Genomic DNA, 25,343 nt, shown 5'->3' on the forward strand with positions numbered 1-25,343 from the left:
TATAGCCCTGGCTGTCCTGGATCCTGGAACTCACTCTATAGACCTCCCAAGTGCTGGGATTAAAGGTGTGCGCCACCACTAATGCAACCTAGGACCAACCTTCCAGGGTTGGCCCCGCCCACAGTAGGCTGTGCCTTCCCACATGAACCATCAATCAAGGAAATGCCCTAACAACTTTCCTATAGGCAACTGGATGGAGGCATTTTCTCAATTGCAGTTCCTTTTCCTGGATAATGCCAGCTGCTGTTTAGTTGACAAAAAGCTGACCAGGACACAGCCTGCTTGCTGGAGAAATTGAGAAGAGCTGCTTCCAAGCACTGTATATTTTTACCCCAAACTGGACCCCATGAGAATATTATTTTCTCTTGCTCTTTATGGAGCAGGGAAAATGAGAATTGGTGAACTGAAAATTAAATAATAAGTGATCTATACTAAAAAGTCAATTTCTTTTTAATTAATTAATTAATTAAGTAAGTAAGTAAGTAAGTAAGCAATTTACATCCCAGACATTTTTCCCTCTCCAGGTCAACCCCCTGGGAATTCCCTCATCCTGGCTCATCAATACAATGTATAACAGACAGCACCCTTCATCATTTGTGAAGAAGTGTGAGTTAAATCAAACTCTGTAATCTGTCCAGGCAGTCATGCCCACTTTCACCAAAGGACCTTAAGATGATGACTTCATTTCATTTCTCTGTTAATTTTCAGTCACAATTGTATTATGATTATTTGATGGTATTAGGTCACTGCAGTCTAAAAGATGACCTGGAGGCCATTATCAGCATCACCTTGTAGCAATTAGAAATGTAAACTCTTAAGTCCATACGAGGTCTACCTAACCAAGTCTCTGATGCTCTGTCAGGGATCAACATGCTCAACTCCTCACTTCAACAAGCTCCCTGCGTGGATTTTAAGGCCACTAAAGGTTTAAAAGCATTGCTTTAGATGGTGATACGTGGTCCCCTGCAAAGATACAAGTACAAAATAAGTAAAGTCCTCTTCTTTAATTCTTTCTTCTAACTTGAGGAAAGCAATGAAAATGAGGTCTCTCTCTGCCCACATGGCACCTCTTAAGTGGAGATGGGGCAGGGCTGGGTCAGGGAAGCAGTACTAATTAACAACATCACAAAGTTGAAGACATGCTACCTGTTGCTACAGCTGTTCTCCATTGCCATGGAGATCTAGAGGTAAATAACAAATTGCTTCATCTCTGGCCTTCTGGGCTCCCTGGCTCATCGTGCCTCCACTTACATGTAGGTGTTCCTGAACACAATCCACCAGCAGGCTTCAATCAGCATGACAGACAAAGCAATTGTGACCCCAACAAGCAAACTTTACTTGTAGATTAAGAACCATATCTATCTGTAAGTGACAGATTCCAATTTAGTGATTAGGAATTCAAAAATAATGGACATTAGTATGATGACCTGACAGGGAGCACAAAAGTTCTATCTCACCAATCCATTAGTAAATTTGATTTCTGAATAATGTTACCAGGACAAAATGAATTTGAAAGGATGTTTCACCTTGTAATCGAGAGCAAAAGAAATGACGTTATTACCATCCTACCATTTACCCACCAGCACCGGAGGGTGTGAGAGGAGACTGAGATAAATGAAATCGTTATTTGGTGAGCTTGACCAATTTAAAAATGGGGACACTTAATTATCTCCCCTGGAGTGATTCTATTTCCCAACCAGTAGTATTCTTAAGTTTCCGGTCGCTATGGCTCTGTTTTCCTATGAAAACAAATGAAACATCTTATTGAGGTAGGTGGGTGGGTGAATGATGTTGTTTTAATATTGTCCATTTACCCTCAAAGAAAAATCTTAATCTTTCTGGGCATATTTTATCTATCTTGTAAATGATGTAATAGTGTTTGATTAAATCTAGAAAATTAATTTTCATTAGTTATCTAGAGGATGTATATATATTATATTCCTCCTTTCTGACAACAGATGGTCTCTGGGCAAGGTTGATTAATTTGTTTTTGAATTCAGACTAAGTGAAGCATAAAAATAAATGCTAGTTGTTCCCAGACTCCCATCCCCCATCAAGAATAAACAATATTAAAAATAATTCTGGGAAAAAACATGTACCTTTTTTTTAAACAAAATATATTTTGAAACTTTGTTACTGATAAGAAAAGTGCCTTAGCAAATGCTAAGGTGATGTGAACAGTTTTCCAATGTTTTTGTCAATGTGCATACCTGAAGCAATATCGTGGCTGAAATTAGGACCACTAGACTATCATTCACAAAAGGAATAATGGTGGCCATGACAAGAGAATCATGCAGGATTAACGTAGTTCTAAGACTTAGAACTTAGTATATAAATTAGTTCCACCTGTGTAAAACTGTAAAATAACTATTTACAAATACTGTTTTATTGATAAAACTGACTACATATGAGGCATTAGTGGGTAGATATAGCTAATATTATGATAAAAACATCCCATCCTCTACAGAGGCACAACATTTTGAAATTAATAGTTTGGTATACTTCCTAATGCATAATGCAATTTGTGCAAAATATCAGATCAAGTTATAGCAAAATAAAAAGAAACTTGATATAGCTATGTGTGTAAATGAGAACATTTTGGTGACTGTATATGCACTAATCATAAAAATTATTTAGCTAATTTAAGAAATAGGTTTCACCTGAGAACAATATATTTGCAAATAAATTGCCATTGTTTTCCAATCACCTACCTGAAAACAAAGAAATAAAAATGCTAATGCCAAAAATATAGCCTCTTATAAAAATGTTTTCAGTGTTGTCTGATAATGTATTGATCTGGCTTATGCTGTGAAACCTAACAAGTAAACGTAGCAAATAAAACATACAATCTCTCTATAAACAGAGCTGTAAAATGTTTTTCCAACAGCAGGTGGCAATCTTTGTAAATCTGATTGCAACTGTTCTGTTTCACCTTTGCAGATGAAATGCAGTTCCCAGTTAACAGGCTGCAGTTGTGGGCAGTTAATAAGCCTCATATGCTGAGAGTGCTTTAGATACCTTCCCATATCAAGAAGGTCTTGTTTAAAATGCTTTCCTGCTCTAATGAAATTTCTCCTTTGGCAAAACAAATGTCTTTGTTTAAAGCTTGTCAGTGCTCACGCAGTGCAGGGATTTCTTTGTTAATCTGTCTAGGCATCCTTCACAGCAGAGTTCTGCCGGCTGTTTGTCTCTTATCATTCTGAATTCACATGGCCTGGAGAATTAGCAAAACTAATTCTAGATTTCATGCTAGAAGAAAACCTGCTGACAAATTGCAAAACTTGAAACCGAAGTTTCTGGACCAGCAAGAAAGACGTTTCCCTGGGTAAAGGTACTTGCTGACTTGCCTGATGACCTCTCGGGATCTACAGGTAGGAAAGAGAGAACTGACTCCCCCAAATTGTCCTCGGAAGTCTATATGTGTATTGTGGCAGGCCTGAACACCTACCCCGATAATATAATTCAAATTTAATAAAAATAAAAATAAAAGACTCTAGTTTCTGATGTGATTATCAGTGTCGAATTGAGAAAACTCTTTTAGCATTTTAATTATAGAGAAATGTAGTGTTTTGGCCTAGGAGTCTTGCACGTTTAAACCATTTAAACCGAGATGGTCACTTTAGATGTAAATCAACAGCTGCTACACTGCAGAGATGCTCCCATTGTCTGCAACCAGGTAGCCAAGGTGAACACTTGTTCTCACAAAACACCCTGGCAAAGACAACTTAAGGAGTAGTTGGTTTCCAGCTCGTAGTTTAATACCGTTCATCATGGAGGGGAAGTCAGGGCGCCAGACACCTGAAGTAGCTGTCACATTACATTTTCGATAGAGAATCATGGTGGGGCAGGGGAGAGCATGCAGGATGTGTTCAGCTTTCTTTCTTATTTTTTGATTCAAGCAGATAGAGTGGATCTTCCCACCCCAAATAACCCATGCAGAGATTTGTCTCTAAGGTGATTGAGTCTACATCCTGTCAACTTAACAAATCAAATCCATTTCATGTCTACCACTTGTCACCTTAACACAAAGCACATGATTTTCAATACATAACCTCTACCTCCTGTCACCATTGGCTAATGACCATCTCATCATACAAAATGCACTCAGTCCAACTTCAAAGTTCCCATAGTTTTGAACAGTCATAATACTACCCCAAAATACAAAGTCCAAGTGTCAATGGAGACTTAAGGTGATGTCATGATAATGATTTCCTATGTAGAAATACAGACTTTCGGCTGGGCAGTGGTGGCCCATGCCTTTAATTCCAGCACTTGGGAGGCAGAGGCAGGCAGTTTTCTGAGTTCGAGGCCAGCCTGGTCTACAGAGTGAGTTCCACGACAGCCAGGGCTATACAGAGAAACCTTGTCTCACCCCCACCCCCCAAAAGAATACAGACTTTCAAACCAAACTAGCACAGAGAAATATCCAGATTACAAAATGGAGAATGGAGAGATAGAAATGAACAGGCAAACCGACATGGAAACCAACAAGCACAGAAAACAAATCACGCAGCTTCATTCCACCATCTGGGACTTCCGACAGAATCATGGGAGCTCCAAATGGCTTAAGAAGGTTAGCCTTTCCAGTCCTGCTTCCTGTAACAAACCTAGCCTCTCTCTTGGGCTACCCCTGCTTCATGTCTACAGTCTTAATTGGTGGGTGCCCCATGGTCTGACATCTGACCATTATAAGACCCCATCACACTGTTGGCTTTACCTTCACAGCATCATAAAGTGGCCTCTCAGGACCTCTTTGCCTGTGACCAGATGTCTGGGCTTATCAGCTCTCTAGAATCCTTGCACATGCCTCTGTGACCCCTCCAATGGTGTCTTTCACACTTCCTCAACTAGTACAAAGGTAGTGATACTGCCAAGTCTGTGTTGCATGCTCGGGACAGAGGTGGAATATCTTGGTACACACTCACATCAGCTTTTGTGACCTAACTCTAATGAGAACTTCCCAAATAAGATGCTCTCAAAGAATCTTCTCAGCCATGTTTTCAGTTTAGGCTCTGTGATTCAAATGAACATGTTCGTGGGAAGGAGTCTTTGATGGGTAAGGTCTTATACTTAGGATATCCTTGAGGTTGTTCTAGTGCAGAGTGTCAAGTTATTCTTCAACACCCATACACTCTGCATCATCAAAGTACATGGTCTTTAATATTTCTCTGCTTCACTAAAAGTATTTTAACATGACCACCATCACCACCATTGTTACTAGTGTGCATGTATGTCTGTGTATGCCTCCATGTGGCTATATGTATATGTGCACAGGATGCACGAGTTTCTGTGATGTGTATATGTCAGTGCAGTAGTATGCATTCCATGGTGTACATAGAGAGAGCAGAGAGCAGATATTGAGGAGCAGGTTCTCTTCTTCCACTGGGGGCCTCGTGGATAGAATCCAAGGTAGCAGGCTTGCATGGAAAGCACTTTTATACTCTCTCTCTCTCTCTCTCTCTCTCTCTCTCACTCTCGCTCTCTCGTCCCCCCCCCATCTTTTTCTTGCTTTCCCTAAGACTTGAATTAGCACAGTAGGGAGGAGCTGTGGCCCAGACTGACAGCTATCCTCTCTGAATTTCCTTCCACCAAATACTTTACATTAAGCCTCTCTCAAGTCCTCAGGCTTTGGACAAAGTAAGCCAGATCATTTGCCAGATGTTCGTGTAGAATACTGCATGAATGTACTCTAATCCCATTTCTGATGATGCTCATTTTCACCTCTGAAACCTCGGGGCCAGGCTTCTATTGTCCACATTTGTCTGCATCATCAACTTTTCTAAAATCCCACCTGTGTTTCCTATGCTATGTTAATACTTTGAGGGTTCTTGCAGGTAAAATTTCAAAACTATTCCACATCTCTTCCACTTAACAGTTCCAAAGCCCTAAGAACCACAAGGTCAAATTTATCATGACAATAACTCTACTTCTTAAAACCAAATTTCTGTATTAGCTAATTAGTCATGTTGCTGGGACCATAAACCTCTGAAAAAAGCCATTTAAGAAAGAAAGGGTCCCTTTTGGCTCACAGGTTGGCTATAGTCTGATGCAGCTGATCACCTTGTATCCACAGTCAGGATGCAGAGGGAGGTGAATGCTGGAGCTTGGCTTGCTTTTTCCTTTGTACTCAGTCCCACACTCAGGGTTGGACTTCCTACCTCACTTAGCCTAGTATGGATGGTTTCTCATAGACAAGCCCAGACCAGAGGTTTGTATCCAATGTGAATCTATATCCCTTCAAATCACAGTCAATCTAAAGCAGCACATACATAGAATAAACACAACAGGAAACAATATTCTTTGGGTTCATGTCACTGGGCAAGTAAAAGATCAACTTACCACCTGTTTATGTTTGTCTCATCTTCATCTCTGGCATCATCCTAAAATCCCAGTTATTTACTTATTTCCTGAGTTCTCAGTGTGTTACAATTATTTTAAGGAAAGAATCCAGTATTCTTAAGAAGTCTTTGCTAACAAATGAATAAGGTCTGGACAGTGACTGACCATGTTATCATCTGTGCTTACATGCATGTCACCTTCATTAGCCATGGCATCTGATATTTTACCCACAGTAACTTTTTATGATTTAAAATTGGAAAAAAGTAGGTAAATTGAGATGTCTAAGGTCATCTATCAATGAGACATTAATCAGTTATTAAGAAATGAAACTATCTGAGTTTCAACAGTGCCTTTTCATTTCCTTAACACTTAAGCAAATTACTATGATTGCCCCACCTGGTGATCCATCCCATATACTCCACCAAACCCAAACACTCTTGTGGATGCCAACAAGTGCTTGCTGACAGGAGCCTGATATATTTGTCTCCTGAGAGGCTCTGCCAGTGCCTGACAAATGGTGGATGCTCTTAGCCAATAATTGGACTGAGCACAAGGTCCCCAAAGGAGGAGCTAGAGAAAGGACAGAAGGAGCTGAAGGATCTTGCAGCCCCATAGGAGGAACAACTATATGAACCAACCAGTACCCTCATAGCTCCCAGGGACTAAACCACCAACCAAAGAGTACACATGGAGGGGGGAACCCATGACTTCAGCTGCATATGTAGCAGAGGATGGGTCTTGTTGGATATCAATGGGAGGAGAGGCACTTGGTTCTGACAAGGCTTAATGCCCCGGTGTAGAAGAATTCCAAGACAGTGAAGGGGAAGTGGGTGGCTTGGTGAGCAGGGGCAGGGGAGATGGGATAGGGGGTTTTTGGAGGGAAAACTAGGAAAGAAGATAACACTTGAAATGTAAGTCAAGAAAATACCTAATAAAAAACAAAAAGAATATTTTCGTATCCCCAATAAGCAAATTTCCTAAAAATAGAAAATATACTGTAGTGATATAAGTTATACACAATTTATTTATTCTTTGTTGCTACATTTGGGCTATCATGTATTTCAATGTCACTTTACAACAAATAAAACCTGAAATTCGAACATATCAAGAGAATCTGTCATATATTACTTTAATAAAACAAGTGTATTGCCATTCATTAGTATCAACCTTTTAATTATCCTTAGCTGTATGTTCACATGCACAGACACACGCGCGCACACACACACACACACACACACACACACACACACACACACACACACGGCAGGTTCTTCTTACCTGGACACCTCTGCTCACTGCATCTTCGTACCTCTTCACCCGTGCCTTCGCACTGCTGTCCTGTGACAGCTGCGCCCTGACAAGTCCTCATTCTCCTCTCCCAGCCGCCATCACAGGACTTGGAACATCCACTCCAGTGACCCCATTGATTCCACTGACCATTGGCTGAAAGAAAGGGGTCTTGCTTAACAGCATTGCTTTAGTAGTGTGTGAGTTTGAGGGTATTAATATCCTTTCAAGTGTTAGTAATTTACTGTCAGGAATAAACTTTGTCCAAATGTTTGACTTACTGGTCAAGTACTATGCATTTTGTGATTAGAAGAATTATTTAAGGATGTCTGACTATTCAGATTCCCAGGGAACTTTCTTTTAAAAACTGAACAACAACATGAACTAACTAGTATCCTTGGAGCTCCCAGGGTCTCAACCACCAACCAAGGACTGCACATAGAGGGGTCTGATTGTTCAAGCAGCATGTGTATGGTAGAGGATTGCGATTGCAAAATCGATCATCAATAGGAGGAGAGGACCTTGGCCCTGTGAAGGTTCTGTGCCCCCGTGTAGGGGAATGGCAGGGCCAGAAAGTGGGAGAGGGCGGGGTGGCAGGCATGGGGAGGGGGGAGGCAACAGGGGTTTGTTTTTGTTTGTTTTTGTTTTTTGGAGGGGAAACTGGGAATGGAGAAAAAAAAACTGTAATCCTAGTGCTAACCTTTATTAGCTTAGTTGTTATTTGACCTCAGAATCTCACGATTCTTCAGCCATTTTTTTTGCAGTATACAATAAAATAGGTTTTGTCCATAAGACTATATAATTACCTTTCAGTGCATGGCTCTCTAGTGTGGCTCTTTGAGGTTTTATGAACTGTCGGTGTCATTTGTTCACAGGAAGTGGCCTTACCTGTACATTCAGGGTTGTAGCACTCCCTGCTTTCTGCCCATGGTCCTCTGCACTCAGAGCCTCCATGAGCAGCTGCTGTGCACTGACGGCTCCTCTGCTGTGTCCCATTAGAACATGTCACTGAGCAGTGGCTCCACGAACTCCACTCCTGCCACTGTCCATCAACTACCAAAGCAGAGAGAGAAGACAGCATAAGATGTCCCAGTGGGGAAGGTGATGCAGGGAGCACAAGCTACCACTAATCTGAAAGACAAATCTTTCTTAAGGCTTCTCTGAGTATTTGTCATTGTACGTCACTCTGCATGGGACTCTATCACCTCTCCACAAGATGTTATTACTTGTTGGGTCTCTCTATTTTATTTTTGTTTCTGTTTCATGTTATGTATATTCATTTATGATGGTTAATCTTGATTATCAACTTAGAATCACCATGGTAATAAATGTCTGCACATGTCTGTGAGGGATGGTCTAGATTCAACTGAACTGAGAAGACCCACGGCTCATGTGACTAACACCTTTCTGCTAACTGGGGCACTGGACTGAGTGAAAAGCAAGAAACAGACCTGAGTAGTACGTTCCTTCCTTTGTTTCTAGACTGGATCCAACAAAAGAAGGTGATTCCTGTTCCGGCCCCATCTCATTTCTGAGCATGCTGGTTGCATCTCTTGTGAAGGTAAATCCTGTTCTCCTTAACTTATTTTTGTAAGATATTGTACCATACATAGCAACAAGACCGGTAACTAATATCCCGATCGTATTATGTTCAGGCAATGAACATTTAAGACGGTGAGCGAGGCTTTGCAATATAGAAGAAACAGGATAATGTGACCAAAAAGAAACACAGGCCAAGGCAACACACAGTTCCTATTTTAGAAGGACATCTCCTAAAACTAAACAATTGTGGGATCATAGTGGAGGAGGAGAGCTTCAACCCTGGATACTGCAGATGATGACAGTAAGCTTTGGCTCCCTCTCAGCTCCCAAGCTGGCACCAGGAAGTTGGCTGCACCACTATCAATCCTAGTAAGATTTTACTATCATGACAGTTTTCAGACCTCACTTCTTTGACTTTATAAGGTTTTTTTCCACTCAGACCCTCTTGCCTTTGAGTATGTGGATGACGTGTCTTCTACACACCTGTCCTGGCCAAATGTACACAGCTAAACAAAGCTTGCCTCAGAAACCCTGCTCAACTCTCCAGGAGCATACCCCCCAATAGACTGAACCAGCTCTCCAAAGTTGTTCCTAGGTATGTATATTCGTTGCCCATGCTATATCTCAAATCAAGGGCCTGGATTGCACCTCCCCACCCCCAGCTAAGCTAAAACCTCCCACCCAGTACAGTGCACAGCAGGCTGTCTATCTCAAGTAGGTAAAGCAAACAAGACACAGAGCAGCAAACGATGAGTGATATCCAGAGTAAATAAGATGTATATAGTGTATTGCATGGGATAATTTCAGAATCCTGTGAAATATAGGACCTGAGGGACTGGGTTATCTTCCTTGGCAAACTGATGCACAAAGTAATCACTGAGAATAATGAGGAAATAAATAGGGTAAGAGTTGCCTGCAGAAAGACATGCAGAGCTCCTTAACAGAAGAGAGGTGGGCATTCAAAGAACAAGATGCAAGTTGATGTATAGGGAATCCAGAGATCTAAGTGAAGAGAAAGGCAGAAGAGGAGGATGCTCCAAGACAGCAACTTAGTTTTGCAGCTTAGTTTTGTAGGGCAGAGGTTCTGATTAGAGCTAGTATAGTGTGGGAAAACGAAATTAGGAAAGCAACAGGGAGAATCTGAGCTGGGATGGCAGAGAATTGGAAAGAATAAAAAGCTACCAAGAGAGGGTGTTCAGAGCAATGAAGGGAAGCCTCTGGAATCAAAGAGATAATACATGGTGACTTTAAGCATCTTTGTCTGGTGGCTGGGATGCAGACCACTGCACTTGACTCATCCTTAGAGACTGGCCACCTGCTCATTCACTCAATTCAGAGAACAAGTTGTCCAATCTGTAACTGGCGCTGATCAGAGAGATGAGAAATTTCAGTTCTCACCTCAGATATCTTAACAATTACTGTATTGTACATATAAAAAAATCAAAGGTCAAAGGCCAAAATGTTCTTCACACAGTACACGAGGTTTTCAGGGTTTCATAGGATCTTATCTGTATGAGAGATAATGGCAGGACTTGAGTGATTTACACAAACGGGACAGACTGATATATGCTACAAAACAAAGCAGAGAGTTAAACAAGAAACACTTTATTAAAGCACACATATTTGTTTTTGAATGTTATAAATGTGTTCATAGATGGAGGCCTATTTGGTCCAATACTACTCCATGGTTCTTAGTGAATTTAATTATGCCTAAAAGAGAAGTTAGCATCAATCATAGCTTCTATTGGAAGCTAATATTGCAGTGAAAATCCTTCCAAGCAAACCAGAGACTGACAGAATGAGTAGGTAATTTCAACCTAATTTCAAGTCTCATATGTAACTCTTATATAGGGTTCTTTAATAGATATCTAGCTGTACTTAATAAACCCTGTGCGAGATTAAAAACCACAAGATGCCAATTTAATCACTCTGGTCATGTAATTTTAGCATCTCATTTTGTTAAAAACACCTGATACAATCTTATCTGGTTATGTAGTATGCTCACTAGACAAAACGAATGTTCTAGTGAATCAATAGGACATTATAAATCAATGTAGCCTTGGTTTTTGGCTTTAAAGCAGAATGTAGTTTTCATTTCAGATTTTTGCTCTTAAAAGAAAAAAATACACAAAGCTTCCATTATGAACCTTTGCTATTCCAAGCAGTTTGAGAATGACCTGAAACATAAAGATTCACAACTGTACCTTATGTTCTATTTGGTAAAGCAGTGTATAGGTTGACACCTATACCCAGAAAGCAGAACCAGGGGAGGTGATGCCAATTTAATTGAGTCAAGAGAGAAATGGGTTGTGTGCCATCCTTAGAGATTCAGATTTGAGATAATGTCTAGGCATGTTTCACCATAACTGTTATAGTTACATATTCTTGACCAAAATAAACAAAAGAACAAAACATCAAAACACAACATAACATACATACATGCAGATACACACACACACATACACACACACACACAAGTATATTTAGCTACAAAGAGATTTAAATAAGAATGAACAAGTTAAATATGGACATGAGAGAGAAGTTTGTCTGACTATCATTTTGTTTCTATAAGAAGTATAAAAAAATCTTTCTGGAAAAAAGATCAGGAAAATGAGAGAATCTGTCTGTGGAAAGTTTGACTTATTATGTTTTTCCTCAAAGAAGATGCTGCCTTGCAATCAGTTAAAAATTAAACCCATCAATGTCATCTATTCATAATGTGAGTTGTTCAATGCTTGCTAATAGTGTACATATTTTTGGTTTTTCCAAATGTTCGAGGAGGACTTAATATTAGAAACTTGAGAGACATTTTGAGGCTAAATTTTGTCAAAACACTCATTAAACACACATTTGAGATGCAACTAGGCTTGTTTACAAATTCAGTTTCACAAAAAGTAATAAAATAGATATATAAATCATGATACCTTGGACTTTTATTTCTGTTTTATTTTATACCATGAGTTAGAAGTTCATTTTATTGAATATTATTTTACTGATCTGCACTGAAATAATTGACTTGATAAAGTAACTCATGGCATATTAAAAAGAAGGAACTTAATACAAGATCTAGTACAAAACTCTATTGTGTGTTTTTTTATTGTGTTGTCTACATTGCGAGAGAAACAGAAAAGTGAGGAATGAGAAAAGATTAATATACATCACAGATATATACACATGGATTCCTTTAGTACCAGTGAAGGATTGCCTTAATTTTATATTTTCTATTATGCATTTTGAGTTTCATATAATGTCTTCATACCTAAAAGTATTAATTATTGTGTTCTTCTAATGACCTTTGCACCTCGTTATTCTAGGAGCTTGTTATCTCATTTGACTGAATTGGGAATAATGGGTCACAAGTTTCTGGGAAGTAGAAACTAAATTCTCTTTTATACTTTTAAGCATCTCAGATAGAGAGTGTACATTATCTTTCATGGGCAAATGCTGAGATACTTAAACCTAAAAGCCATTTGTTAATATACAGGCTACTATGATTTAAAAATCACATTCTTCTTGGTACTAGAGAAAGTAAATGGATAACTGTTATCTGAAGTTTAACTGGGGAGATAAGTGGTAAAGAGATAGATTCTCTTCAATCCCCATGAGTGGCACTTGACCTGCTCTAGTAGAAGGCAGCAGACCAATGCTTCTCCTTCGCAAGAATCAGTTCAATAAATCTATGAGCTCCTCACACAGATAAGATGAATCTCACAGAGTCATTGTGACCTGAGAAATCTGAATAGATCTCAATGATTTTTTTTCTATTATAAAACTACTTCTGCTGAACTCTGATTCATATCTTGGTGTTCAGACATGAAAATTGTTCCCTGGTAAATAAGTTAGTAAAACAAAAAACTCCAAAACCTTAATGAAAACTAATAATGTCACCATTTACTAAAGGATGACAGAAAAGGTATGGTGTCACTGGTATTGGGCTCCTGGATCATGGGTAAACTGTGGTTGACTAAGATAGACCAAGCTCTGCTTTAGTGATCATAACTACCTGACTATGAAAAATGTACCTATATGGACAAGGAGGAGTTTCACCTTGAAGTAGTGAAAACAATGATATAAGCAGAACAATACCATGGAGAATCCCCTATCAGGTTTCTTGGGAATAAGAATGGCAGATTCCCAATTATTAAAATGAGGCAGCAATGTAAGGGCTATTGTAACTCTATACAACTGCAAACTCTTGAGGCCAGGGAAATGTGTGTCATGAAAAAGAGAGAAAGCTGGGGCATATAGGGGAATCACAAAACCAGAAAGTATAGAGGATAGATTCAGCTCATGTATGGGAGCAGGAAATCAGAAGATATCAAAGGCCACATGAGCAAGAAGGATATGAACCTATGAGTGAATTTGTAAGTAGACACATGGAATAATTTACATTCAAAACTTAACTAAGTGTGTTCTGTTGTTCTGTGACAGATAAATTATACTGAGGCAGGAACAATGTGGGTAAGAGGAATTAAGGTTGCGTACTATGGTGTAGGCAAGACAAGCAGAAGGTCAGATTCTCTGGAAGATGAACTAACAGAAGCAATACCAATGGACTAGACTAATGCTTTTGCTAGATCATATAGATAAAAAGAAAATTATTTTATTTGGGCTCTTTGACAAGTTACCAAACAAATGAGAAATACACAACACTAAAATATTTTTTTTGTGCTTATGATATTGAATTTAGGTGTTGAAACAGTTATTATTGCATTAAATAAACTTCTGTTTAAAACTGTACCTCAGGTAGAGAAACAAGTGAACAGTTGAGAATGCTAGAGAAAGCACTACTTTACTTCACAGGATCTATGTCAGGCAGCTTACCACCACCTGATATTCCAGCCTTAGGAGGATCCAACAGCTCCAGCCTCCAAAACACCTACACACACACACACACACACACACACACACACACACACACTACCCACTACACACTACTCACACAGAGCTAAAATAATTTTAAAATTTAAAAAAATGTATCTCTACAGTGTGAAAAAAATTTTAAATACCATGTTGTTTACAATTAGCTCATTTTACCGATAAATGTTTACAGGGGCTAAAAGTGAAAGACACACTAATATACTCCATATAGTGAGTTACTAAGAAGCAGGAGTAGCCATCCCTCCACCAATAGATTGAAATAGATTAAAGTCACAATCAGAAATAAAAGCCAACAGTAGGTCAAAAATTACATAGGTAATAAATTCTAAAAGTTCCCCAAACAATTGAAGATAGAGACACAATGTAGCAAAGTCTCACATGATGAAGAGGAAGCTCAGGAAGGTCAACCAAATAAAGCATGAATTCCTGAAATAAATAGCTTAGCATTGCAGCTCAGAGCAGCAAACAAAGGAGAAGAAACTAATCCCGGACTTATTAGAAGGAAGGAAATGAGGGGTATCTAGGCAGAAAGAAATGACAGACTAGCAAGGAAGGAAGAAAAAACAACACAAAAGATTAGCAAGACAAAGGCCAGGGTATTTGAAAAGAAGACAAAGTAGATAAGCCATAAGCCAGACTAAGTAGAAACAAGGCTCAAATATATAAAACAAGGGATGTAACGGGAAACATTACAAGTGATACCTTCGAAATTTAAAGGATAATTCACAGAATATTGTAAACAACAATAAATGGCAACAACACTGCCTGATCACTGAGAAAAATGGGCAAATAATTATCACATATATCTTACCAAGACAAAGTCAGAACAGAAAACCTAAACACACCATTCAAAACCAACAACAATGAAGCAATAATAAATCTTTTTGAATGAAAAAGCAACAACAAATAAGCCAAGACAAATTAAATGTCACTGCTGAGTTTTAGCAAGCATTACTAATCATTTTCAAATTATTATGGGGAATTAGACAAGAAAAAATTCTTAAAAACTCTGATGATTTTAATAAAAATGCACCACACCCTGCACATACTAATAGGCACACTTATATATTTGAATGTTTAGTCACCAAGAGTGGAATTCTTTTGAAAGGATTAGAAGGATTAAGAGGTGTGGCCTTGTTGGAGTAGTGTGGCCTTGATGGAGGAGGTGTGTCACTGGGGGTGGACCTATGTTAGCTCCAGTTTCTCTCTCCCCCTACAACTCAGGATATAGAATTCTAAGCTACACCATCAGTGCCATGTTTTCAACCATGATCCCTACTACAATGATCATGGACTAAACCTCTGAAACTGTAAATAAGCCCTCCATTAAATGCTTTATTTTAAAAGAGTTGTCTTGGGTTCAGTGTCTCTTCATAACAAAAGAGCAGTTACCAAGACAAAAACAATCTATGAATCTGCTATTACTCCCCTACTAAAGCAAGAAAGGACCACACCACCAAAGGAGACTCTCAGGCTAATATTCTTTTTCAAATGTAGATGAAAATTATTCAGAAAAAGTATTTTGATAATATAGAAAATCAACTATAATAGCACATTAAAACTAATTAACCTGTTCAAGTTGGATCCATTCCTGTGATGGAGAGAGGACCAGCATATCGAGTGTATAAAAATGGCATGCCACATCAGGAGAATGAAAGATAGAAACTATACTGTATCTCAAGAGTACCAAAAGGCATTTGGCAAAATCCAACATCCCTGTCAGTCAGAAACACTTAATATAGCAAGCATAGGAGGAAGGTATAAATATAATACATGAGGGTACGTTAAAATATAAGATGATGTTACAACTTAATATAAAGAGTGTACCTCAACATCAGAGAAGGAGGATGCCTCAAAATAATAAAAGCCATATAACATAAGCAAACAGCTAAAACTGAACTAAATGGATAGGGGAAGCTTCTTTTTTTTTCTTTTTTAAAAGGATTTTTAAGAAGACAAGTGTACTAGCCTTCTCTCTATATATATTTAATATAGAGTTGGAAGTCCAGATAATCAAGAAAGAAAAAGAAAGAGCATATGTACTCAGAACAAGTAAGTCAAATTCTTACTGCTCACAGATGGTCTTATAGAGATAAAAACCAAAGATGGTTACAGAAAAAGAATTAGAACTAATGAAAGAATTTAGTAAATTTGATGCTTCTTACAAAAGCAACACAGAAAAATCAGCAGTGCTGTTAAACGTCAATAGCAAAATATTTGAAAAAGAATGAACCATCCATTGCCATTTATAGAAACCACAAAGCAATATCCAGGAACAAATTGAACTGAAGAGGGGAAAGTTCTCTGCAATGAAAAATTTCGAACATTGCTAAAAGAAATTGAACAATACATATGGAAAAATAAAGACATCCTGAGTTTGTGGATTGGAATGATGAATATTGCCAAAATTTTTACAGCATCCAAAATGATTTAAAGTTTCAATACAGACTTTACTGTGATGATTAATACTGAGAGAATCAACTTGCTGGAATTTGACACAACAGTGGAAAAATGTCCCTGGACAAATCTGTGATGGACTATCTAGATTATGCTATTATAAATGGGAAGACCTATCCTAAATACAGGCAGTACCATTCCGCAGGCAGAGTCCCTGGACTGAATAAAAGGGAAAACGTGTATTGAACATTAGTATCATCGTTCTCTGCTTCCTGACTGTAGATACAATATGGCCAGATGTATCAGGCTCCTGATGTAAAATATTCCCTGACACAGTGAACTTAGGGCTAGACACGTTCTTGAGTGCAGTAAGGGGGTGTTAATGGGTTATTCTGGTGTGAGGTTGGAATAAAAGAGTGTGGAGATAAATATGGACAGTAGAGACCTCCTGTGTGGTTTAAGAGAGGAACAAAGGGTATGCTAGGACCTGACATAGGTGCTATGCATGTGTATTCTAGTAAAGAATCTGGCTGTATTTATTCCATGGCCAGAGGATGAGTGAGACAAAAAATGGAGAGAAAGAGAGAGAGAGACTTGTGAAGTTATGAATGAAGAGGTGTTAAGAAAACATTTGAAGATTTGAACAAGAAGGGTGCAGAAGACTAAACGTGTATTATCCAGATTAGTGTTCTGAAAGAGCAACTCTATCTTGCACTGGAGTAAGAGAACAGTCTCTGGAGGAACAGGTCCTATCCACAGAAGCCTTCCTCTATTGAGGATGCTTGCTCACTTGAAAGAAAGAAGCCTGAACTGAGATTGCAGCTGAAGAGTTTCTCTCGATAAGAAGCAGTCACGCAGGAAAATGCATAAGGTGAGCACACAAGTGCCCATGCAGCTGTGATCTAAGAGGGAGATGATCCACCCTGAACCGATCGATACATGCTTTGGTGTACTGTCCATAGGGTACAGTCATGAGGTCATGACAGATGGGAAACCGAAGGGATCACAGAGCTTGTGCACAGATCCAGAGGACATACAGGCCAAACCTTTTGCCACAAGTGAGTCCCTTAAGGATGCCCCAAAAGGCCACTTTATGAAACTGAAAATTGAGAGCAGGTTGCAATAGCAAGTCTCAGGTGTCAGAGATATCAGGGCAGTGATATGTCTGCCAATGAAGGTTGCTTGTGTGATGTAGTATTTGAGTCAAGAGATAGGTGACATGTGTTTAATTCAGCAGAGATGAATGACTGGTGCTACAGAAGATATTTGGAGGAGGCCATGTGATTCTATCACAAGACTGAGATGACACACATGGGAGTGGCAGGATATTTTGTTTCCCTTGATGGGGGTCTGTCTAATAACTCTTTCCTATGCCCCATTCTTCTTTTTTTAGGAAACAGTATGTTTATTTTTGTCTCGGATATCAGAAATATATGCCCTGTTTGTATTTTACAATTTAAACATTTATTTATGGTTTTTATGACATACGTATGCTATAGTATATATGAGCATGTAGAGATCATAAGACAGCTTACAGGAGTAAGTTCTCTCCTTCTGTTATATAGGTTCTAGGGATAGAACTGAGGTCATTGGAGTTGGTAGTATGCATCTTCATCTTCTGAACCATCCTACTGGTCCTCATGTCTTTTTTTATTGGAATTTATATTAAGAGAATATTTAAAGTCTTAGATGAAAGTTGAACTTTGCAGTAACAAACAGTGTTATAAAGTTTAAAGAAAAGGAGACTTTTAAGACTGAACTGAGTGTGCATCTTGCATTTTGAGGTATCCACATGGGCCCAACGAGTGGGGAATTTTAACTTAAAATAATATGGTATAAGGTATAATAAAATCAGTAAGTGGTGGAGCTGTGATGCTCAGTCTTGGTAGTCAAGATGGTAGGACTTAAACCCATGGGGGTGGGGGTGGGAATCTATTGGTATGCTTGTGAAAGACTATCTAGATTAGGTTATATGAGGTGAGTAGACTCACCTTAAATTTAGAACCATGAGTCTAGATCTTAGTCTGAAAACATAGAAGAAAGCAAACTGAGCATTACTTATCCTGTTTCCTGACTGTGATATAACATGGCTAGCTGTCTCTAGCTTCCGGGGAAACTAAAAATTTTCCCACCATGACATACTACTGTGTTTGTGAACTTTGAGCCAGAATAAATTCCTCCTTTAGAAAGTTTCCTTTGTCAGGGTTTTTCCCCCTTTCTCTCTCTCTTTTTTTTTTCACAACAAGCAACTGAAACACATAGAGAAATACCAGTGCTAGTTTTCATAGAACTAGGAAAAGCAATTTTAACATTTCAATGGACCACTAAAACCATAAACAACCAAAGAACTCTTGATAAAAAAAAAAATGAGCCAAGCAATATCACTGTATGATGTTTTCAAAATGTGTTAGATAATGACAATAATTAAAACAGCATGAAATTGGCATAAACACAAGGCTAGGAAAATAAGAAATGCTTAGAGAGCCTAGGGATAAGTCCGTGGAAGTGGAGCCCAAAGAGTTTTAAACTACATTTTAAAAAAATGATTGCAGAGAATATAACCTTACTGAGAAATATCAATGGAAACTGGATATCCATGAGTAGGAGAATGAAACTAGATGCTGTCATATTCAAAACACAACTGGAATGGAACCAACACTTGGATGTAAATGATGCAACTACTATAAGAAAACCTAAGGAAGAGTCTTCTGAATATCATAACTGACCCAAACCAGAGCAAACACAGTTTTCATCTGAGCTTATATAAAACTAAGGTTACTTCACAGTAAGATGAACAATAATGCAAGAAAAGAAAACCCATTGAGTGCAAAACATATTTGCAAACTCTACACCTAAGAGGTAGATATTTGTTGGGCCCCATTTTGGCCCTGGTTTGGGTCTTGAGAACAAACCTGAGCCTGGCTCGAATTTTGAGACAGGTCCCAGTCACTTCTATATTGGGGTGACTCAGCAAGACCTCTCTGGCCCTGCCTCTGCCACTGTTGCTGAGGTAGAGCTTTGCCATTGACCCTGTCAGTCACTCCAGACCCTTCATCACCCTTCCTCGCCTCCTACATCATCTTACCTCACCAAAAATCCCCCTCCCTATGTTCCAAACTTATATAAGCCACAGGCTGATGCCATAAAATTGAGTTCCTGCTTTGGCAGGACTCCTGGATCAGTGTGTTTCGTTTGGGCCATTGGCATTCACTATCCTACTCAGCCCTGGAAAAGCCCCAGCGGGTCGGAGACCTCTCTCCTCTGGTCTGGACCTGATGGCAAGGAGCCAGAAGTTATTATCCAGAACTGTATATGGAACTCCTTAAATACCAGAAAGACAGTCTATGTTTTAAAAGAACAAGCATTCTACTTAGATATTTTTCAATACAAGACACACAGATATCTAGCATGTATATAGAAAAAGAATAAGAAAAAGGCCAAAGGAAAATTACAGTGAGATACAGTGAGATACACCCATTAAGAACAGCTCTCCTCATGATGGTGAGAAAAGAACAGTCTTTTTTATCCCATTGGAGGGACTACAAATTAGTATATCCATTAAGGAAAATGTTGTGGATTTTCCTCAAGAGACAAAATAGGACTAGCATGAGATCCAACAATCGGTAATTTGAAGAATCATCTGTATGTCTTTGCTTATTTCAGTAGTGCCTGGCAGGAGAGCCAGGAGCCAAGAAATGTACCTAATCTAATCTGTCTATCAAGTCAGGAATGAACGAAACCAGTGTGGGACAAACACAATAGAATATTATTCATCAGTAAAGCAAATGAAATATGAGTCAAACCTGAGATCATTAGGTTAAGTGAAATAAGACAAAAACAAAAGGATAGCTGTCATATGAACTTCCATGTAAGAGTATGTTGATTTTAAAACCAGAATGGTAGTTACCAGAGGCTGAAGAACATAAGAGGAAAGATGTATTGATGGATAACAGCTTACATTGAGATAGGAGCAAAATCTTCTGACATGCTTTATAAAGTATTGAATGCAATGATAAGAATAATTTGCTTTCATATCTTATTTAAAATATAACCATTTCCTTTCTTTTACTCTCATAGAAAGCCATTTTTTTCAAACATTACACCAGACCTCGTAATTTCTTCTCAGAAATGCCCAGAGGTCAGAATCATCATTTTCAATGCCCCTTCCAGTTACATGATAAGGACTCGCTGTTTCTTTTTATTTTTCAAAATAAATGTTAATTTTCAAATACTCCTATTGCTGTAGGAGCTCTTCTACAACAGTGACTAAGAACACAGAACAACAACAAAAAAGCTTTATTCTGAAGCAGGAAAAACCGGAGGGATCTAACAGTATAGGCAATGCGCTCCCTCCCACAAGGCAGTCGCAGGAGGCAGTTAAACTTCACTCAGCAATTCCACAAACTACCAGATTTCCAGGGGCCAGAAGAGTTACTCTGACTGAGTTGTTAGAACTCTGCTATTCTCACTCCAGTAGGGACTTCATCCTGCCAGACATAACCAAGCCGATCTGGAAGGAATAACAACTGTCTCCTATTAAATTCTATATGATATCTTAGTAAAGATACTGTTTTAGCCTATTTTCTAGATCCAAAGTTATTTTGCATACAGAAGAGGTAGACAGATTATGTACCAGCCATTAAGGCTTGTAGAGTTTAGATACTGAAACTATTATTTCAGCAGTGATTCTGTCTGAATATTGGTGAATGAGTAAATGAGACAGAGAGGGCACTTGTGAGCAGAAGAATCCTGGCATCTGCTACGAAAGCAGTCTGATTTAATGGTGGAAAAGCCAGGGATCTCTGATTCACATTTAGCTAGGAGTCACCAGGAATATGAAAGATCCTTTCATAATACAAGGCTCAAATGTTTGGAAGAAGCCTGACTTCCTGCCTTGGAAATAAACAGAAAAGTAAGAAAACAAAATCTATGCTTCCTACTTGCTATTTAAAACGCACGTAATAAAAGCAGAAAGAAGATACAATATTATATTAGAAGTTAGAAATGAATATGTAAGCAATTCACTCTAATGGGAAAGACATTGAAAGGGCAGGAATAAAAAGTAGTAGCACGGTGCAAATTCTTTTACAAATAATGCACAATTAATAGAAAAAATATATAAGCTAGGAACTTAAGAGGTTACTGGTATAGGGTTAAAACTCCCAAATGACCTCGAAACAAACATAATCAAAATGAAACAGTCCAGAATATTAAAATGACAAACTATAAATTAATGAAGAAACAGGTTAGTGGAGCAGCAATTGAATGTCAAATTGTAACATCCCCAAGCAGAGAGAACTGCAGACCTTTGAACCAAGTGCACACAAGTGCTTAGCATTATCCCACTCCCTGTGTCACCAGAAGGGCTCCCTGCAGAGGGACAGGCAGGCTACTCTCTTAAGAGGGCAGAGCATCCAATTGTTGGGTCAACAGAACACTGAACCCAGGAGTGTTTCAGGGCAACTATCCTTAGGTTATAGCTCCCTGTCAGGATTTGCATAAATATGTAAATGTGCATGGAAACTAGACCCAGAGAAACTCTCCACTATGTGGATCCTGGGCTGACAGGGATACGTTTTTCAAACACGATATCAGGATGACACCATAGCCACACACAGGCATTTGGTGAATTCTTGCACAAACCTGTGAGTAAAGTCCCTGACTCTTTGCATACTGCTCTAGAGTTCAAAAATGACACCTTGAGTTTATTTGGCTTATAACCTCTAAAAGGCCCTAATACTAAAGTAATATCCTTAGACCAAGCTTGCTAAATCTCCACTCTACATAGTTTTATATTTTTCAGTGTTTCTACTGAGCTTTAATCACATCATTGTTGTCACATAGATGCTGGGTTCAATCTAAAAATTGAAAAAAAATCAGGAATGATAAAGGCAATAATTAGTTGTAAAATTAAACATCACTAATTAAGAATTGGAAGTGAATGTGTTCTGGTTTCCAGACCATTTACTTCCTATTAAATCATATAATTATATTGCTTTTACATAATGTATACATGGAATCTATATAGATGCTTTATGTATTTTGGTCTTCTAGCTGTGTCTCACTCACATGTCAGTGACATTGATCTATTTTATTTCTATCTCCTACATCAATGTATCTCAGATTGAGAAGTGCCAAAGCTGAGACAAAAGACAAGGACAACTTGAGTCATTGATTCCCCTAATCCTCAACTGCTAGTACAAAATATTATGCATAAACCAAATTACATGTCTGTTAATTTTGAAGGTTTAAGTTAAAAACTTAAGACATTATGAGAATTGTTTAAGTTCAAAGAAAGTGGTTTATTTTGAGGCTATGGATCTATATAATTTTCATATTGGACATACAACATAAACACAGGTACATCAATCACATCTGACACAATTCTGTTGCTAAATATTGATAAAGCTCGAAACCAATGACAAGATTTTCTCCACAGGAGAAGTCCAAATAACAGGACAATCCTAAGATAAAATTTGACATAGTTAGATCCTACCACTGTTAATAGCTTGCCTAGGCTTGCATGCAGCTAGGCTATATTATAATTACTGACCTAACCCATCCATACAACATCACTGTCAAATATTATCGCTTTCATGTAAAAAATGTCATATAAATAGTATAACCACTCACATTACAAAATGTTCATTTCTCCACTAATATGAGTGACTGGTACTTCTTCACCAATTACAGAATGTCTTCCCTTGACTCTACACAACGTATATGACACCCAGTCAGAATAATTCTTCCTAACATTATCCAGTCCAGAACAATGTTCTTCCTTCTTTAACCCTTACCAAATTACTTAGGACACAAACCTAATCCCTTAATCAGTCCTTTCTAATCCTCTCAAAGGCCTCATCAACAGTTCTCAGAGAGTAACAATTATAGGAAAAAATGAAGAAGGAAAAAAAACATAAAAGCAAATATCTCCTTACTAATGAAAAAAGATCCTATCACTACATCACATTACAATAAGGAAACAAATATGTATATATATTATTATACATATATATATATAACTAGATAAATTGGAATGAGGTTTAGAAATTTGCATTTATAATACATGTAGATGTGAATATATACTCATCAAATATGTTATGATGAGAATCTATTATATTATGGGTATTATGATGAGTATTATGTTATACCATAATTTGTTGGAGGAATACCAGGAACCAAGTTGCTTAAGTAGGAAGGAAACTGAAGAGAAGTCCTATATACTCAGATATGTCATGAATAGAATGCTCAGTTAGTTACAGCAATAAAATTTCAGGGAAAACAGTAACTTAGACAATGTGGCTTAGACTGTGTTTTGTATTGGCTTAGGTAAGAAAAGCAGAGTACAAAGACAGTTAAACACTAAGGGCGTCTATCCACATACCCTTCTATAATAACTCTAAACAAGCTGATTCCCACTGCTGCCCTCCTCTTTCTGCCCACCTTCCCCATCAAGAGCAGCCCCTGTTCTCAGACAAGACATTAATGTAGCCAGGGTGATGATGTTAATTTTCAACTTAACGTTATGTGGAATGTGCAATTACCTGGGAGGATAGCCTCAGGGCATAACTGGGAATGATTAAGGGTAGCTTTTCAGTATGTCCCTGCAGGGTTATGTTGATTGCAGTAATTGATGTGGGAAGGCCCACCTTAATTATTGTCAGGATGATTTTGTGGTCAGGGGAATCCCAGACTGTATCAAGTGGAGAAGCAATCTGAAAGCTATCAAGCACTCATTTACTACACTCTATTTATTGACTAGATGCAATTCAACCAGATGTTTTAAAGCCCTGGTACCTCGACTTCCTGGCTATGGTGGGGTCCACCTTGGACTGAGCCAGAACAAACCCCTTCTCCTTTAAGTTGCTTCTGTCATAGCATCTCATCACAGCAACAGGGAAAGAACCTAAGACAGTAACAACTAAAGTAGTAACGCCACCTCTACTCTTTCCTTCCTTTCATCCCTCTTTATTTATATGTGAGTCAGAGGGCTTTCCACCCTCAAAAGATGTGAGAGAAACTGGATATGTCTTTAGGAAAGCAGTTGATGGGGTATGAACTACTTGCAGTTGTATACAAAATTGCATAAGTGAAAACTATTTCATTATTTGATGAACAGTCTATGTCACCCTTAGAGTACCTTATAAAGTTTAGAAGCATTTCTTAAAAGAAATGGTCTGAAATTCTTTTCTTATAGTATTTCACTGAATTATATTGCCATACACTATTGCAACTCACACATTAAATCACAAAGTCGTGAGGACCAATGCAATTTGTGCTTTTGTATGTATCTTCTGACCTTTTCTGCGCCACAATCCTGGTGACTCCAAGGAGACTTATAGTAATAGTAACCATTTACTTTATTGTTTGTATATTTCCTATTGCATCTATATATAATAAAATAATGTCTAAAGCATCCCAGATATCAAGATTATAACAAATGTTAGGTTAAATTGTACAAGCACCAAACTACAACCTTTAAGGACACTAGGGTACTTCATTCAAAATTTTCTACACTTATAGGTATACCTTCTTAATTTCTTGAAACTGGGGAGTATGTATTCTTTTTGACAAAGCCTTGTTCCTAGTCAAAAGCTACGGAAGAATGTTTGGTGGTCAGTGGAGATGGTTGAGTTTAGCTATAAACAGTTATTTCTAAGGAGAACTCCTAGTGGTTGCATCAAATATATCATATATTTTAAAACTAGAATAGGAAAAGTTCTAATCCAGAGTGAAAAATTAGAAAAGCCACAGCTTTAAGTTCCCATGTAGAGTAAGTAACTTGAAATACAATACAGAAATTTGAATCTTTTGTTGTTTAACTAAACCCCAAAACAAAAGTAACAGAATCAAGCTTATGATAAATTAAAGCTTATAAAGACAGACCCATACAACTT

General features: G+C 38.2%; 1 protein-coding gene across 3 annotated transcripts in view; it reads right to left on the reverse strand.

Moving 5' to 3' along the window:
- Adgrb3 (adhesion G protein-coupled receptor B3) overlaps nt 1-25,343 on the reverse strand; it is a 729,205-nt gene that overhangs the window by 437,348 nt on the left and 266,514 nt on the right. For all 3 annotated transcript variants that reach the window (XM_031367067.1, XM_031367069.1, XM_031367068.1), the window contains exons 6-7: nt 8,515-8,679; nt 7,618-7,782 (exon numbers count right to left, since the gene is read on the reverse strand). In XM_031367067.1, coding sequence (XP_031222927.1) covers nt 7,618-7,782; nt 8,515-8,679 — 330 coding nt within the window. The remainder of the gene's footprint in view (nt 1-7,617; nt 7,783-8,514; nt 8,680-25,343) is intronic.

Source organism: Mastomys coucha, unplaced genomic scaffold (genome assembly GCF_008632895.1).
Source record: "Mastomys coucha isolate ucsf_1 unplaced genomic scaffold, UCSF_Mcou_1 pScaffold14, whole genome shotgun sequence".
NCBI lineage: Eukaryota > Metazoa > Chordata > Mammalia > Rodentia > Muridae > Mastomys > Mastomys coucha.